This window comes from Heloderma suspectum, chromosome 6 (assembly GCF_057233095.1).
Source record: "Heloderma suspectum isolate Gila_16-S chromosome 6, 16-S_ref, whole genome shotgun sequence".
Taxonomy (NCBI): domain Eukaryota; kingdom Metazoa; phylum Chordata; class Lepidosauria; order Squamata; family Helodermatidae; genus Heloderma; species Heloderma suspectum.
The window spans coordinates 95,000,866-95,018,521 of NC_139463.1; the positions used below are offsets into that span (position 1 = coordinate 95,000,866).

At 44.0% G+C, this 17,656-nt stretch overlaps 1 protein-coding gene across 1 annotated transcript in view; it reads left to right on the forward strand.

Moving 5' to 3' along the window:
* The window catches only part of LOC146341899 (vomeronasal type-2 receptor 26-like), a 39,294-nt gene that overhangs the window by 11,777 nt on the left and 9,861 nt on the right, over positions 1–17,656 (forward strand). The window contains exons 4-5 of the mRNA XM_084807740.1: positions 8,928–9,034; positions 9,592–9,883. Coding sequence (XP_084663866.1) covers positions 8,928–9,034; positions 9,592–9,883 — 399 coding nt within the window. The remainder of the gene's footprint in view (positions 1–8,927; positions 9,035–9,591; positions 9,884–17,656) is intronic.

Genomic DNA, 17,656 nt, shown 5'->3' on the forward strand with positions numbered 1-17,656 from the left:
CACTACTGGGTTTACCCATAGGAGAATTCCCTGGGGAAGGAGTATCAATTGAGTTACAGTGTGGATGTGTCATTTCTCTCCTTTTGAGGGCACCATTATGCACAGAGGCTGGTTGCTAGGGATGTACGAAAGTCACTTACTTTTTCGCAGCTTGGCTTCGCGGTGGGGTGGAGGCACTTCACTTCTCCCCCCGAAGTTCAGGCGAGGGGGGGAAGGTGTCCCGCCTCGCCCGGCCGAAATTCAGGCCGGGGGGGGAGGCTTCCCGCCTCACCCGGCCGAAATTCAGGCCAGGGAGAAGCTTTACGTAGACTGCCAGGACCCACTAAATCTTTACGTAGACTACTGGGACCAAATAAGGAATGCAAATGGCGGCGCCCATAGGCCGCCGCCATTTGCGTACGCGCTTTTTTTTTTTCAAAGTCACCTGTGATAGGCTACGTAACGATTTATGTAGCCTATCACGGCTGACTTTGGAAATCTAGCCGTGATAGGCTACGTTAATCGTTACGTAGCCTATCACGGGGTTTTGTGTTTTTTTTACACTTTGTAATGGCGGCGGCGGCAGCCGGTCGGAAGACCGGCTGCCACCCCCACCCCCGACGAAAGGCCGACGAACCGCCACCAGGACCCGCCGCCGGGAGGGACATTCACCAAAGGTAAGTCCCATCCCGGGGGTGGGGGGAGAATTTCACCGCCGATTTCGGGGGGCCGAATGCGTTGGCGCTCGGCCCCCCGAAGATTCGGGGAGAAATTCTCCGCCATCCCTACTGGTTGCTGGGCATGCATGAAAGGGCTGTGTTGCCCCAAACTATGGAGCATGCTCCTTCGAGAACTGTGATTGGCCCCTAATGTCATGGCTTTTGGAAACAGATGTATCTTTCCAATTTAGCCTTTTAAAATGTGTCAGTTTTAATGTTTTAATGTTTCTGCTATTTTTAACATTCTGATTTTAATGTGTGTTTTCAATGTTGCAAGGTTTTACTGTTCTAAATTGCTATACACCACCTTGATGGCATTTTAGCAAATAAAGTTATTTATACATGTTAATAATACAAAGATACTTAAATACACACATAATCCAAATCTATTTGAGCAGTGAAATCGCTGCACCAGTCTATCTCAAAATAACATTCAAAGGGGTCTGGGCTGGAACTGTTTGTCATGCCCCTAATTCAAGAATATGAGTTTTTTCTTTTTTTTCTTTTTTGGGAATTTCTTGTTTCTTTCATTTCCCAATTCTATTCCCTCAGAAAACAGAGAGGCCAATTTGGCCTAAGCATTTTTTTTTCTGCTGCAGCAGGCTTGCCTTGTCCCAGCAGTTCCACCAGGCTAAGCAAAGAGAATCTAATCCTTCTCTGTGTGGTTTCATTTGTACTGGACCCTCCCTCCACAACAATTTCTGTTCATTCTCCCAATGTGATCACAATCAACTAGGGATGGGCAAAAACACCCAACCTCTGGTCCAGGGGGTAGGGTGGTGAGGCACAGGGAAATCTAGACCACTTGGGCCCCAGTGATTTCCCTAGATCAGTGTTTCTGCTGGATTTTGCGGGATGGCTCTCCTGCATTATAAAAGGCACAATAGGCTAATGGCGGCTGTCATTAGCCTATTGTGGGAAAATTACAGCGGTATTTCATGTGTTTCATGCCACTTGCATCCATAAAGCATTTATTTCTTCATAAATTGCAATTGTAAATGGCTGTAATTTATGTAGGAGAAGGTGCTTTATGGCTTCAAATGGCATAAAATAGACCAATTATGGCCCTAATTTTCCTGCAGCCACCATTAGCCTATCGCACCTTTTCTAATGCCAGAGAGCCACTCTGCAGGAAATCTGAAGCACAGTACGTGAGTGGAGCTAGTCCGCTGTGAACTCCATAGGCTGGATTCTTGGGAATCCAGCTTCATTGGAGTCCGGAGCAGATTTCTCCAGTTTCCCTACATTTGACCTGCGTTCCTGTGGTCCTGACACTGCCCCCAGGTATAAGACATATTTTAAAGTGATTTTGATGGCTATTCCACTTATTCGGACTCTTTCAGCAGCCACTGTACAGAGATCCTTAAGCAGCTAGATCTTTGGGGTGTAGCAGGAGTGTTGGAATGACAGGAGGGATTATCCAGCTAAATCAAGTGCATACAGGTGGCGGTGCAGGCAAGCAGACAACTAGCTAAAGGCAGATCCTGCCTGGGAACATAGCATGGATACACAGTCTAAAAAGAAAAAAGAAAGAAAAAAGAAATGCAAGGGGGAAACCAGACTGCTCTCTTCAGCTATGCACAAAGCCACAGAGAGTCATAATGGAAAGATCCAAGAAAAGAGGCCATAGGAGCCATAAATAGAAGTGGGGGAAAATCATGTACTTTCAGTAGCCTTCTAAAACAGCAGCTGAGGAAGCCATCACAAAAATTGGATGGACGACCTCCACTGCCCAGTCTCGTGTAGCTAGACCTCTGATGAAATGGGCTTTATGGATCACCCTGATTCCTGGCTTGGGACAGACTTTCTGGGACCTGAACTACAGGAATAAAAATAATTCCCTGAACTTTGGTATAAATAAGAATACTAAAAAAACAAGTAAGCACTCCTTCCCTAAATCTTCCCGCAACCAAAACATTGGCCATAGCATCATTCTTCAAAAGCCATTATGCCTTTGTTTGGAATATCTGGGTTTAGCCTTTTCAAACCTCTTGCTTGTTCCTTTTAAACTCTCCATCACTTTCTGAGAGGTATCTCTTTTAATAACAGTGCTGAAGACAAGGTTTCCCTTGACTGGCTAGTAGCTGGATTTGATGTTGTCAACTGGATTGTTTTCTCCAACCAATCATTTCATCGTGTGAAATTTGGAAGAGTGGATCCACAGGCTCCTCCAGACCAAGCATTACTGATCCAAAAAGAGGCTATAACATGGCACCGTTGGTTTAACCAGGTGAGATTTATCGATAGATTTGATGTTTACTCCGTCTTTCTACCAAGAAAATGGCACTCAAGGTGGCTTTCAGTCAGAGGGACTTTAAATAAATTAAATTAAAACTGTATTCATACAATAATAATTGTATGAATAAAGTTAATAATACACTAATTAAAGCACAACTAAAACCACAAGAATAATAGACCCAACCCATAATCAGGACCAAACCCAAGAGACCCATTTACATGCCAAATGCCTGCCTGAAAAGAAAAAAAAAAGGAAAAAAATGCCTGCTAGAAGAATGACAGCAGAGAGAGAGAGTCAATGAAGCCTCCTTTGGCAGGCAGTTCCACAGCCTGGGACAAGGCATCAAGAAGACACTGTCTCACACCAGCAATGCACTGTGGTACTGAAAGAACAGACTCTTTATACATTTATATGGATCCAGTTACATACTAATTTTGTTATTTGTATTAATATGACACCAGAGACTTAGGGTTTCAGAGCATTGCACGTTTAGTTCCGACTTTGTTTTAAGTGCATTATAATCCACCCAGGGCAGTATGTAAATAAAGGTTGTTATATAAATGCAGAGTGGTATATACGTAATTCACATAAATAGGAAAGTAAAATACAACACAAATGTGAGACCATCTTTCATTCAGTCATTTCTGGCACTTTGGTCCACATATATCATGAAAAGAGTTCATGATTAAGAAAGAAATATTACCCATGGTCCATATCAAAACGCTATTTAAAAGTTTTTAAAACAAAACAATATGTAACTATTTGAATATAAAACCCTATTTCTTTAGAATATAATACTGAGACTATTACAAATTGAATCCAGGCTTAGTCATACTTGGCAGACCCATTGGGATCAATGAGAGATAAGTTTTGGCGTGACTAACTTGAGCCCATTCACACATGTCATGGTCATTTTAGTAAAATATGGAAAGACCCTAGAAACATAAGGATTCCAAACTCATTATTATTGTTCTCCACTTTCATTTATGATTTAGGTACAGTCATTTTCTGTATGCACTGAGAGTTGCCGTCCTGGTACCAGCAAGCAAGTGCAGGAAGGAGAGCCATTTTGTTGTTATAATTGGATCCCATGTCCAGAAGGGGAATTTTCAGACCAAGAGGGTGAGTTCTCTGAATCACATTCCACCATTATAGCAAGAAATCAGAGCAGTTGGTTCTTTGACTTATATTGAAGAACTTATACTGAACTGAAACTTCATGGTTTACGAGAGGTGGAATGGAGGATTGTTCCAGGTGATTTTGAGGAAGACAGGGAAATAAGTAGGGCTGTGGACAGACCCCTTGATCCATATCGGATGCTGCTTTGGATGCTCAGAAGTGACCCCTGTAGACCTTCGATGGATTTAGAATCCCTCCACTCCGACTCGGATCCAAATCCGAAGCGAGATTTGGATATCCAGATTGCCTGTATGGGTCTACGCTATTTGCGTTCCCCTTATTTTCGCCGTTTATGTAGACTAAGACATGCCAAAATAAGGAACGCAAATGGCGGCGGCCATGGCCACCGCCATTTGCGTACGCGCGTGGGTTTTTTTGTTTTAAATCAGCCGTGATAGGCTACATAAACATTTACGTAGCCTATCATGGTGTTTTTTTAAAATCTAGCCGTGATAGGCTACGTAAATCTTTACATAGCCTATCACTTTTTTTGTTTTTTTGTTTTTTTTTAACCTGGAAATGGTGGCGGCGGCAGCCAGTCAGAAGACCAGCCGCCGCAGCCGCCGCCGATCTGCTGCCGGAGCTGCCGCTGCCAGGAAGATCCGTCCAAGGTAAGTCCCGTCCCAGGGGGGTGGGCCGTTCCGCCACCGATTTTGGGGGGCTGAATGCACTGGCATTCGGCCTCCCCGAGATCCGTGGCAGAACTTTCGTACATCCCTACACATGCGTGCACACACACACACAAAGGAAGCAGGAGAAATTCATTCAGTTTGCATTTTAGTGTGAACATACCTACAAATAGGCAAGTCTACAAACCAAAACTAATTGACCTTTTGAAATTTGCCCTTCTCTGCATTTTGTAATACAGTTCTTCAATCAAAAAGATGCATGCAGAATGAGTATATCAGAGGAAATAATGTTAAAAGTGCATTGCATTAGTAAAACAAGTGTATGCTGGGGAAAATGCATATATGAGAAATGTGCACAAAAATGCTTACCTGGCTAGATGTGGCACAGGACAGGTGTATTTAGGATCACCCACATTTCAAAAGTAATAGCAGCCACGAGAGGTGCTGGATTGGGACCATTGCAATAGATAAAGTGGATCTAAACCTTTTCCTGATACCATTCTCACTGGTAAAAAAAAATTACTCAGACTTCTGAGGCTCATGTTTGTCCTATGGAGGGGAATTCAAAGGTCCCCAATTTTGGTGAACCACCAAGAGAGCTTTTGCTATTGAGCAGTATCAAAATGAAATGAATAACCATAAATCAATATATTTATACCTGTCTTTTTTCCACATGGGTCCAACTGTGGGCAATTCCAGCACCAGCAGCGAGAAGGGAGACTTTTGCGCATAAGGACCGCCAGCCTGTGTTTGCCTGCAGCCTCTCCTTTCCCACAGCCTGTCCTTGCCACTGTTATCACCGCTGGCTGCTCTGCACAATTCTCTTGAGTGAGAGAGTTGTGTAGACTGTCCAGCAGTGCCAACGGTGGTGGCAGAAGTCCGCGAGCTGGGCCAACTCAGCACAGGTAAAGCAGGGGCAGCTTTCAGACATGCAAGCTGGAATCTGGCGGGGCTGGGCCACCAAAGCTCAGTGGGCATGACCCTCCAGAGGGATTCCTCTGAGATCCTTAATCACCACCTCTTGCAGGTGGCCTGGGGCAACAGCCTCTCACAAGGAGGCATGAATCACCTCCCTAGCCCAAATGGAAGGGGTTGCTTGACCCTGTCTTGGTTATTTCTCAACATTCTCTAGCTGTACCAGCTGAAATTCATCCAACAAAACTGGACAAGTCTGTTCTCTGGATCCCTCACCTGATTCACCTGCTGCAGCACTGGAGCCATCAGAAGCAAGAGATTTTGGCACTCTTGCAAACATATCACAGTGGGCCTTTTATAATCCCAGTGAAGTCGATGACCTCATCCTTAGTTTCAGACCTGGTCTTACCACCATCCCATTGTTCTCAATGTAACCGGGCCAGCCACTGAGACTAGTGATACCTAGAAAAAGGTATTCCTGTGAAACTAAGCAGCTAGCTGATCCTAGTACTTCACCGACCCATTGTAGCAGCCTTTCTTTACTTCAAAGAATACGTTCCATTACTCATAGTTATTGCATAATACACACACATGGAACGAATGACATCTACAAAATACAATAAATTCTTATTGATTCCACACAGTACAATGCCTGTTCAGCTACATTACTATGGAGAAGGCACTCAGGAGTAATCATGTGAACTTCCTGGGTAATTTCTGCATTCCACTGTGGGTTTCAATAGGAGCACCAGCCATACCAGCTGGAAAACCTTTAGAGACCTCTGCAAACCATCTGGATCCATTAGCCTCTGGGCCCAGACCATCTTAATGGGTCCCCTACACTTGCAGAGAGGAAATGCTGCAATCAGTCTAAACCTCAACAGAAGTTAATCTGACCATTACAGAAGGACTGATTCAAAGACCTTCAGATCCCTATCCAAATGGCCAGCTGAAAAACCCGAGCCTAGAATGTGCCTTGCTACATATGTCAGGTTGATGACATGTTGGGACAATCCCATGATTGTCATAGAGGCCATGAAATCCTGAGCTGTCCAAGAAAAGGTACTCTTGGCATGAATGATGATATTTTCCAAATTCTTCAATCAGGGGGACCTCAACATCACATCTGACACCAGCTCTGTCAGCTCAGGTAGGGAGACTGTTCGGTAGCAGGGCAGGCAGCACTCCAGCTAGGGATGTCAGAGAAATCCACTGCGGATTAAAATGAGTCTGGATTCTTTGGAATCCAGCCTCAGGAATCTGTAGCAGATCGGGACCACTTACCTCTGCTCCAGGAGGACTGGAGGCGGAACAGCACTCCGCAGCTTCTTCCAGCCACAGCCGTTCACCTCCTCCCTGTCCCTGCTGATTGCCTTTAAAAAAAAGTCTTTAAAAAAAATGGCGATCGGCAGTATGTGCCCATGGACTTATATGCAAATAGAGTCATGAATCTTGCATATAAGTCTATCTGTCCATAGGCTTATATGCAAGATTCACCGCTCTATTTTGTGTATAAGTCTATGGGCACATGCAATCAACAGGAAACGCAAAATAGAGTGGTGAATCTTGCACATAAGCCTATGGACAGATAGACTTATATGCAAGATTCATGACTCTATTTGCATATAAGTCTATGGGCACATCCTCCCAATTCCTTTTTTTTAAAAAAGACTTTTTTTAAAGGCAATCAGCAGGGACAGGGAGGAGGTGAATGGCTCTGGCTGGCAGGAGGGGAGGGGAGCGCCCCCAAGCCAGTTCCCCCCCCCAGAATCTGAGCAGAGCAGAATCGCTCTGGAGGATTCCAGGGGGGAGGAACAGATCACCTCCCCCACCCCACGGATTCCCCACCAGAACAGATGGTGGGGAATCAGTACACCCCTAACTCCAGCAGAATCCCCAATCTGTCCCACTAGCCCAACACAAGGTGCAAACACTCCAGGCAAGTAGTCAGATGGACAGGGAAGATGGAGAGAGAAAGAATTCTTATAGACCAAGGCACCCCACCCCCCCAGCCCTCAGTTCTACCCTGATGCTGAACCAAGTACCCCGGTGGGCACAAATGGAAGAGACCAACTCCTCCTTGTTCACCCACCCAAGTCTCAGCTGACATGTAAGATCGGCCACCTCATCCACTATTAAATCATGGATAAGGGAGGTCTTATTATGCACCGATCTGGCATTTAAAAGCAGTATCTGGGGGAGATCTGATAGGACAACCACCAGACCTGCAAGTAGGAGGAGGGCTGGAACTTACCACAGCAGTTAATTGTCTGGACTATGTTCTCCTTACCTGGCTAGCCCTCCCCCCAATGTCATATATCTCTCAACCCAACTGTACTCTGATTGCCCCCTGAGGTCCCTCCACTTGGCCTCATATCCTCTGTCCCAGGCACATAATCAGGTACTAGGAAGGTGATCAATCCCTCACCAAAGTCTCTAAACAATCAAGTTGGCCAAGGTCTTAGAGGGGTGGCCCTTGCCCATGCCTCCTTTGGTATTGCCCCCTTTGGATGCATCACAGCCCCACTTCAGCCCCAGGAAATAAAGACCTTCCCCCGGAGTCATGCATAGCTGGATCACCTTATCCATCACCTGGTGGAGTTTTCCCTATTCTTGCCAGCCATGCCTAGGGTTGTACATCATGGGGAAATCTGGCTCTGTTTGGGCCAGAAGGATCCCAGCGATGGACATGGCTTGGCTTGCATTTGTGAGCTGACCCATGCACTAGTTCCCCAAACCTGGGAACTGTTTTACATAAAATGGTGGAAGACTGCTTGCAGTATCAAATGTAGCATCCTAGCTCAGAGAACCTTTCTATCTAACTGAGGGTTCTTTCTTCTTCTCCAGAATCATACAATAGCACAATTCTGAACGTCCGAAGGTTCACTGCTGCACTTCAACTCCTGTGTGTCTTGATCTTGGGACCATGGCATTCAAGGCTGAGAGGGCTTAACCTACCCCCACCGCCCCACACACACACATTAGGTTTTCCCTGGCAATTTCATAAACACAGACCCCCCACTGGGAAGGTTCAATAAAGAAAATGTTTGGAATGGATACTGTTTTCTTCTTTTTTAACACCATCCCCCTATGAAGGATGGAATATCAGAGAAAAAACTGGTGTGTGTGTGTGTGTGTGGTGAGAGCAGTGAAGGTTTATCCCGCCTCCCAGCCCCTGAACACCATGGTCCATAGTATGTTAGGGAAACACACACGTACAAATGCAGTGTCTATAACCCACACACTCCACTTCACTCATATCACCAGCCAGGAGACATCATGATTGGTGGTATTGCTTCTCATGCTGGCATCGTCTCCAGTTCTGAAATAACCTTCACTGACCAACCCCTGCCAGCAGCACTGGAAGAGCTTGTGTAATGACTTAGTCATTGTTAATTGTCATTTTGAATTATTTTGTCATTGCAATGTTCAGTCATAGAGCTGCACTCTTCAAAGCGTGGCTTATTGGCTTAGGCTGTAGAAAAATGTTAATGCAATTTTTTTGAAAATAGGGCTATTTTTTTCTGAACAGGAAAAAACAGACATCATGGCATATTTAATCTTTTAAATGCTATTTTACTGCTACTTTACATCATCAACCAGCTGCTGTCAACCAGGAACTCACAACCTCCCACCCATGTTCCCCAGCAACTCATGTACACTGGCTCATAGCCTCTGGTACTGCAGGTAGCACATAGCTGTCAAGACTATTAGCCAGTGATAGCCTTTTCTTCCAGGAAAATTCATAATTCTGTGTCTGTGCCAACTATTGTTTGTCCGTGTTATTTTTATGTAGCTCACTTTAGACTAAGGTGTACATCAAGCAAGATAGCATATAAACACTGAGAAAATGAAGAAGACACAGAACAGGGTGGCAATAATTCAGTGATGTGGAATATTCTTCTGATACAGAATGCAACTCTTTTTCTAGTATAGTGCCTAAGAACTACCAGAACATCCTGGCCTTGGTGTTCGGCATAAAGGAGATAAATGAAAACCCTCAGATCCTACCCAATCTCACTTTGGGTTTCCGCATCTATGACAGCTATTTCAATGCAAAGAGGACCTATCATGCCACAATGCTGCTTTTATCAGCACTGGAGAGATTGATCCCCAACTACATGTCTGACATACCGAATAATCTAGTCGCAGTCATTGGAGGACTGGACTCGCAAATCTCCCTCCATGTGGCAACTATCTTGGATATCTATAAGGTTCCACAGGTAGGATACAAGTCTCTATTTGTGTGGAGAGGAGTAGACTTTGGGGATGTAACTAAAACTTCCTTGCTCTTTTCAGATTATTATTGTGTAATTCAAATATAGAAATGATGAGTGCCTTGGTAATATATGGTTTGGATGCTATATTCAGGCTAAGAAAAATAATATTTATATTTCAGCCATTGAACACACACACTCTTCAACTGAATGCCAGGGAGCTGGAAAAGAATAGTATCTCCAAATTATTATTATATATTATAGTATCTAATAATATATTATATAATATATTTAATATATATATTATAGTATTATAGTATCTCCAAATTATTATTAGTAGTAGCAGTACTAGTACTAGTACTATTTATAGTAGTAGTAGTAGGAGGAGGAGGAGGAGGAGTACAATGTTGCTGTGTGATGGATAGTCTATTCTATGCCCCTCCAACCTGTTTTTCTGTATCCCTGCATGCTATGGCCACTGGCTACACTCATTCCGCAATGGGCTATAAATGCGCCTACATACATACAAACAAACTCAAATGCACATACCAAGTGGTCAGGGGGATACTGTGCTCTTTTGAACCCCAAGCCGGTCCCTGAGTGGTTTTTGTAGAACTGGCTGAAGTATCTGGTGTTGCCTGGATTAATTTCATTGGACACAACTCAGGCATCCATGTAGCGAGGAGGGGGAGAGGGGAGCAGGCAATTCAAATGCTCCCTTTCTACCTGGAATTGTGTGCTAAATGGTGGATTTGGTTTTTTTTAAGGGACATGGAGATGGGTTTACAATCTTAAAAATAGGATTATAACTTGAAGTGGAAAAAGTTGCATGTGTATTGTATTTATATTACTTTTCAGCCAATTTCACTTTTCATTTACTAATTGCCAATTAATTTTATAGTGCTTTTCTGTATAACTGGACGAATCCTGCATATTTAGTCTAGTGTAATCAATTACATTTAACTGTTTATCTCCTTTCTTGAAGCTCTACCACACACACACACACAAACATTTAGAGAACTTCTTTGTACACTATGTTGGCAGTTCTTCCATTGGGTGCTAAAATAAACAAATTCTGAGGTGAATTTATATGGGAACATGTAACGTTAAATTGTCCATGGCACTCAGTCCGCAAATCCAAACTGGCAAATTTCAGTGACTGTCCCTGTGAGTTGTTAATAGTCATAGCAAAATACTGTTTACCTGGAAACTGTATGTGTTTTATAATTCAGATAATCTGAAGGAAGTATTCAAATTCTAGAGTCAAATACAGCTTCACCTGCAGTACACCAAGTTAAAACAGTGGCTTCAATCACATGGGACCTTAGGCTCTTGACCTGAAGGCATGTCCCATTGCTCAACATTGGGGGACTTAAATTACACAAAAGCATTATCAGTGTTTCCACCTCTAAATGTAAAACCCAGCCCAGGTGGATTCTGTGAGTTTAGGGACTCTGCAACATAGTGGACAGTTTCATCCACATTCACTACCTAATCTATAGAGTAATACATTCTTTTGTCAGTGTTCAGTTAGTCCAGGATGAGGTCATTAACCGTTGCAGCCATATCATTTTTTGAAACTAAACTAGCTCTTTCCCATAACCATGACATGGGTTTAGTTGCCAGTTGCTCAAATCCAAGGTAAATTTTGGACACTAACTCTTCAGCGGAGTTAACTAAAATCCTCAAATTTTCAGTGATCGTAATTTTCCCCTCTGTTTCTATTCAATTCCCAGTTTTTGAAAGTTTTGATTGGCCTCCACTTTGCTTCAAGATGGCGGCAGTCACAATTTTTTGTATGGTTCAAACTTGCTCGCTACCATGCTGGATCATCATGCTGAGTTTGATTGAAATGGTATTGAAGATATATTGAAATGGTGTTGAAGCTATAAAGCTTTATAAATTTGGACTGGCTGCCAATGTGTTTCAAGATAGTGGAGAATATTTTCATTATGCATTAAACCATCCCAGATAGAAGTAAAAAAATAAATCCCAAACATTTCCCAAGAGATGGTTTTCAAGTCCATCGAGGACACATTAACAAACACTTCCGTGTGTGTGTGTGTGTGTGCTCTTACAACATCAATAATTAGTTCAATTTGCTATTTCTGTATAATGAAGAAGCTTGCTAAACTAGTATGAAAAAAAAGTTGTTTCTGAGAAGAATGCATTTGAGTTAGGTCTCCTGAAAAATGACATTGCACAGACAGCCATTTGATGGATTCAAAGAATAGAAACAGTAATATTTCCTTCACTTACTGGTTTCTTGTAAAGATCTTGTAAAGTATCAAAATAAATCTTTTGAACATTAAAAACTGCAATCTTGATGCTACACTTATTATTTTACTCTCTCTAGCTCATTTATGGCTCTGCTCCAATAATAAATGATAAAACCCCAGGCCTTCCCTTCTACCAGATGGTCCCTCAGGAAGTCTTTCAATATATGGGGATTCTCTCTCTCCTTCTTTATTTTCGGTGGACATGGATTGGGATGCTTATTATGGATGATGACAATGGAGAAAAAATTGTGCAAGCTGTATTTCCGTATATTTCCCAGAATCATGTCTGTGTTGCCTTCATAGAAAAAATACCCATATTCAGACTTGCCAGCGAATTTTCTGGTATGATCCAACATGCGGCAAAGGCATATGAACGAATCATGGGCAGCAAAGCAAATGCATTGGTGGTCTATGGAGATTCTTACTCCCTGGTAATTTTGAGATGGTTGCAATATATTTCAAATATAGAAAATGTGACAGCTAAACCAAAAGGTATAGTGTGGATAATGACAGCCCAGATGGAGCTCACTTCAGTTGTCTATCAAAGGAGCTGGGATGCAGAAATATTCAGTGGTGCTCTGTCCTTAACAATTCACTCCAGTGATCTACCAGGATTCAAGACATTTGTTGAGAGCAGAAATCCTTCCACTATGAAAGCAGATGGATATATCAAGGACTTCTGGCAACAGGCCTTTGGCTGTGAATTCCCAGATCAAGTTCTGGGCAAGAAAGAGGAGACTATTTGCACAGGAAAGGAGAAGCTGGAGAGTCTTCCAGGGACCTTCTTTGAAATGAGCATGACTGGCCATAGCTACAGCATCTACAATGCTGTCTATGCTGTGGCGCATGCTTTACATGCCATGTCCTTGTCTAAACACAAACACAGAGCAATGGCAGGTCGAGGAGGGCTGAAGCTTCAGAATCAAGATTCCTGGCAGGTAATGTGGTCAACATCCTCAGGTGGAAGAGTAAGTGGATGTTACAGCAGGCCACAAAGTGTGTAGTAAATGCTGTACCAAACTCTCCCCATGCTCACATTCTTATCTTTCTTTCTCTCCCATCAGGAAGAAATGAAAAAGGGGGGGTATACGTGTGTGTGTGTGCATGCGCGTGTGTGCGTGCGCATGTGTGTATAGTGTTTTCATAGAGTCACTGGATGACATTGGACTTAAATTTTACCTGGCCGGAGTCAGGAGTGTTCTGCTTCCATTTCATTCTTCTTTTTTTAGAAAGAAAGACAGGAAGGTTCTGACTGGTGTATTGTCTAACCCTTCCATTACAAGAGGGCCCAACATGAAATCCACAAGCCGCACCTCTTCTCTGACAATGTAGCTCCTCCCACCAATCCACAAAAGCCACACTTCCTTCTCCTACTCCTTCTTAACTCCAATGAAATGTGAGAACCAACTATGTTACCATGGGCATTATTTGTTTGTTTGTTTACAGAAAAAACAGTCAGAAGCCAACAGTAATAACCTGCCTACCCCTTTCTCTCTCTCTCTCTCTTCTCTCTCTCTCTCTTTCTGCTTGTAAGAACTCCAGTCCAGAAATACCGCCAACTACTACTGTGTTTATCAATAAGAGAATCCCCTAGGGAAGGTGTATCACTTGAGCTATAGAGTGGATGTGTCATTTCTCTCCTTTTGAGGGCACTATTACCCACAGAGGCTGGTTGCTGGGCATGCATGAAAGGGCTGTGTTGCCCCCAAACTAAGGAATATGCTCTTTCAAGTAATATGATTGCCGCCCATATTCACGGCCTTTAGAAAGGGTATAAATTTTATGTATGTATGTATGTATTTCATTTCTATACTGCCCAATAGCCGAAGCTCTCTGAGATGCATCTTTTCAATTTAGCAGTTTAAAATGTGTCATTTTGAATGTTTGAATGTTTTTACTATTTTGTTGTTCTGTTTTTAAGGTGTATGTTTTTTGTGTTGCCAGGGTTTATTCTTTTAAATTGTTAAACACCACCTTGATGGCTTTTTAGCAAATAAGGTCATATCTACATGTTAATCATACATACATACATACATACATAATCAATATCTGCTTGAGCAGTGAACTCTCCACACCAGTCTGTCTCCACCCTCTTTCAAGATGACATTCACAGAGGTCTCATCATATTCTAGTCTGGAACTGGCTGTCACTAATTGCCTTAATTCAAGAAGAGATTTTTTTAAAGGAAATCATTGTTCCATTCATGTCCCAATTCTATTCCCTCAGAAAACAGAGAGGCCGATTTGGCCTAAGCATTTTTTTTCTGCAGCAGCAGGCTTGCCTTGTCCCAGCAGGTCCACTAGGCTAAAGAAACAGAATCCATCCCTTTTCTGCATCGTTCCATTTGTGCTGGACTCACCCCACCACAACAATCTCCTGTTCATTTTGCCAAAGTGATCACATTCGACGAGGGATGGGTAAACCCCCAAACATCTGGTCCAAAGGGGGGGTCCACTGCAGGGAGATCCAGGCCACTTGGGACTCCCTAGATTTCCCTGGAGCCCTGGCACATCTACGGGATTTCATGGAGTGGCTCTCTGGAATTACAAAAACCACAATTTTATGCCATTTTTGGCCAAAAAACACTTACTTCTGCATAATTTGCAGCCATAAATGGCAGAAATTTATGTAGAATTAGGTGCTTTGCAGCTGCATATGGCATAAAATATGCAAATTACAGCCCTAATTTTCCTATGATATGCTAATGGCAGCCGCCATTAGCCTATCATGCCTTTTCTAATGCCAGAGAGCTATCCTGCAGGAAATCCGAAGCATGATAGGAGAGTGGAGCCAGTCCACTTTAGGCTCCACAGATTTTGGGGAATCCGGACTCATTGGAGTCCAGAGTAGGGGTGGATGAAAGTCACTTACCTGTCATCGAAGCTTGTTTGCGGTGGGGGGGAGGCGCTTCGCTGCTCCCCCCGCGAAGTTCAGGCCGGGGGGGGGAAGCTTCCCGCCTCGCCCCGGCCGAAATTCAGGCCGGGGAGGAGGCTTCCCACCTCACCCGGCCGCGAACTCGAAAGTTTGAAAAAAACGCCCCCGTGATAGGCTACATGACGATTAACGTAGCCTATCATGGCTAGATCTGCAAAGTCAGCCGTGATAGGCTACGTTAATCGTCACGTAGCCTATCACGGGGGCGTTTTTTTTTCTTTTATTGGAATGGCGGCGGCGGCAGCCGGTCGAAAGACCGGCTGCCGCTCCCACCCCGCACGAACACCCGCTGAACCGCTGGCCGGACCCGCCACCGGGAGGGACATTCGGCAAAGGTAAGTCCCGTCCCGGGGGGGGTGTGGGGGGCAGGGGAGGTGCGGAGGATTTCTCCCCGAAACTTGTTTGGGGGGCCAAACATGTTGGCGCTCGGCCCCCTGAAGTTTCGGGGAGAAATTCTCCGCCATCCCTAGTCCAGAGGGGATGTCTCCATCATCCCTACATTTGGCCGATGCTTAATTTAGTTCTCACATTGCCCCAGGTATAAGGTATATTTTAAAGTGATTTGTATGGCTTTTCCATGTTTTTGGACTCTTTCAACAGCCACTGTACATAGATCCTAAGGCCTCTAGGATCTTTTGGGTGTGGCAGGAGTCTCTGAATGACAGGAGGGATTGTCCAACTAAATCAAGTGCATATAGGTGCAGGCAAGCAGACAACTAGCTAAAGGGATGTCCTGCCTAGGAATATAGCATGGATAGACAGTCGGGCCGTGCATCACTTCAGTGCTGTATCTGATTACCAAAGCAAATCTAGCTGCTTTGAGAGTGCCTTGTTGAAATCTGAAGTGGATCAGACCAGCACCGAGGCAGTCTGGAGCAAAGCGGGACACCGCCGAAGCACCTCAGTCTGCCTCGGAGATTTGGAGCTATTCTGAAGCTGTCCAGAGCCCAAACAGCCTGTATCTAAATGTATCAACTTGTGAAAGATCAGGGAGGGAGCAAGGAGGAGGGCAGAGTAGGGAAGGGGAGAGGAGGAGGAGGAGGGAGGAGGAAATGGTGAGCTTTGGTGAATGGCAACTCTAGTTGCCAAATTAGGGCTGAACTTAACCCAGCAGTCTCAGTGACTGCTTATTTCAAAGAAGGTCCCTGGAAGGCTCTCCAGCTTCTCCTTTCCTGTGCAAATAGTCTTCTCTTTCTTGTGTGTGTGTGTGTGTGCGGGGGGAATACTGTATATATTGGAGAGCAACCTACATTTGTTTCATTGTGTGAGAAAGAGCTGGTTAGAGTTGGTCAGTTGGCTATATCTGTGGTGTGGGGGGGGGGTGTTGTACTGAAGCTTTGTTGTTCTTCTTCTTTCCCAGCCAGCCCTTTGCAATTGAACTATTCCCTTTCTTTTCTAGATGCTTTATTTAAAAAACCAAAACATTAAAAAAAATTGTTTCCCCCTTGGCTTGGCTTGTTCTTTGGCTCTCCCCCCCCCCTTCTAAATTCAGCCATTCTTATTAGTTTACTCTTATTAGTTTGGCTCCCCCTGCCATTTCCTTCCAAATTTCCTTCCTTCCTTCCTTCCTTCCTTCCTTCCTTCCTTCCTTCCTTCCTTCCTTTCTAGATTCTTTATTTAAAACATAAAATAAAACATACTTTAGTTTCCTGCCTTGCCTTGTTCTTTGCCCCCCTGGCCTTCTCAGTTCAGCTATTTCTTTGTAGTTTTCTCTTTATTTATTTCTAGATCCTTTATAGAACAACAATAATATATATTTAAAAAGTACTTTCCTTTCCTTGTTCTTGGCTCCTTCCCGCCCCCTTATCAGTTCCTTCATTCCTTTGCTTCCCATTTTTAAACTCTATATCTTTCCCCTAAAAAATAAAATAAAAACCCTTTTCTTTGCTTGTAGGTAGTTCTGTATTTCCTTTTCTTTTGCATGTGTGTGTGTGTGTGTCCCTCCGTCTGTGCTTGTATTGAGGTCAAGCAAACAAGTCCACATTTCAAAATACAGTGGGCAAAGCACTACAAACATTTAATACTACACTGTGTGGCAAAGGAAGCCCAATATGCAGCAGCTTTGGGGTCTTGGCCCCTCTTGGGTAGAGTTGGGCAAGGTGTTGCTGGGACCCTTCTGTGCAACCAGTGCACAGAAAAAAGGTTATAGCTTTTTGCTTTGACAGTTTGTTTAAAAAAAAAATACCCACATCTAGCACATCTGAATCTGAACTGAAGTGGATTGGGTCTGAATTGGTCCGAAGCAAAGCTGGGCTGCTGCAGAGGTCTGAATTGGCATCTAAAGCGAAGTGGGGGGTCCATGAACAGCCCTAGCAGATAGCGTAAGAAAATAAGGTAATGCAGAGGTGAAAACCAGGGCAATGCAGGAGGAGGTGCTTTGTGGCTTTGACTCGGAAACCACTTGGTGGCTTCAGAGGTGGGCCCGATTCAGCTCAGGCTGATTTGGGGGCTCCCTGACCCAACTTGGCCCAGAGCCCAAAGAAGGATTTGGATGGCCGAATCCCGCTTCAGGTCCCCCCTGATATCCCCACGCAAACTCCTAGCTTCTTACCTTGCTGCTGCATTC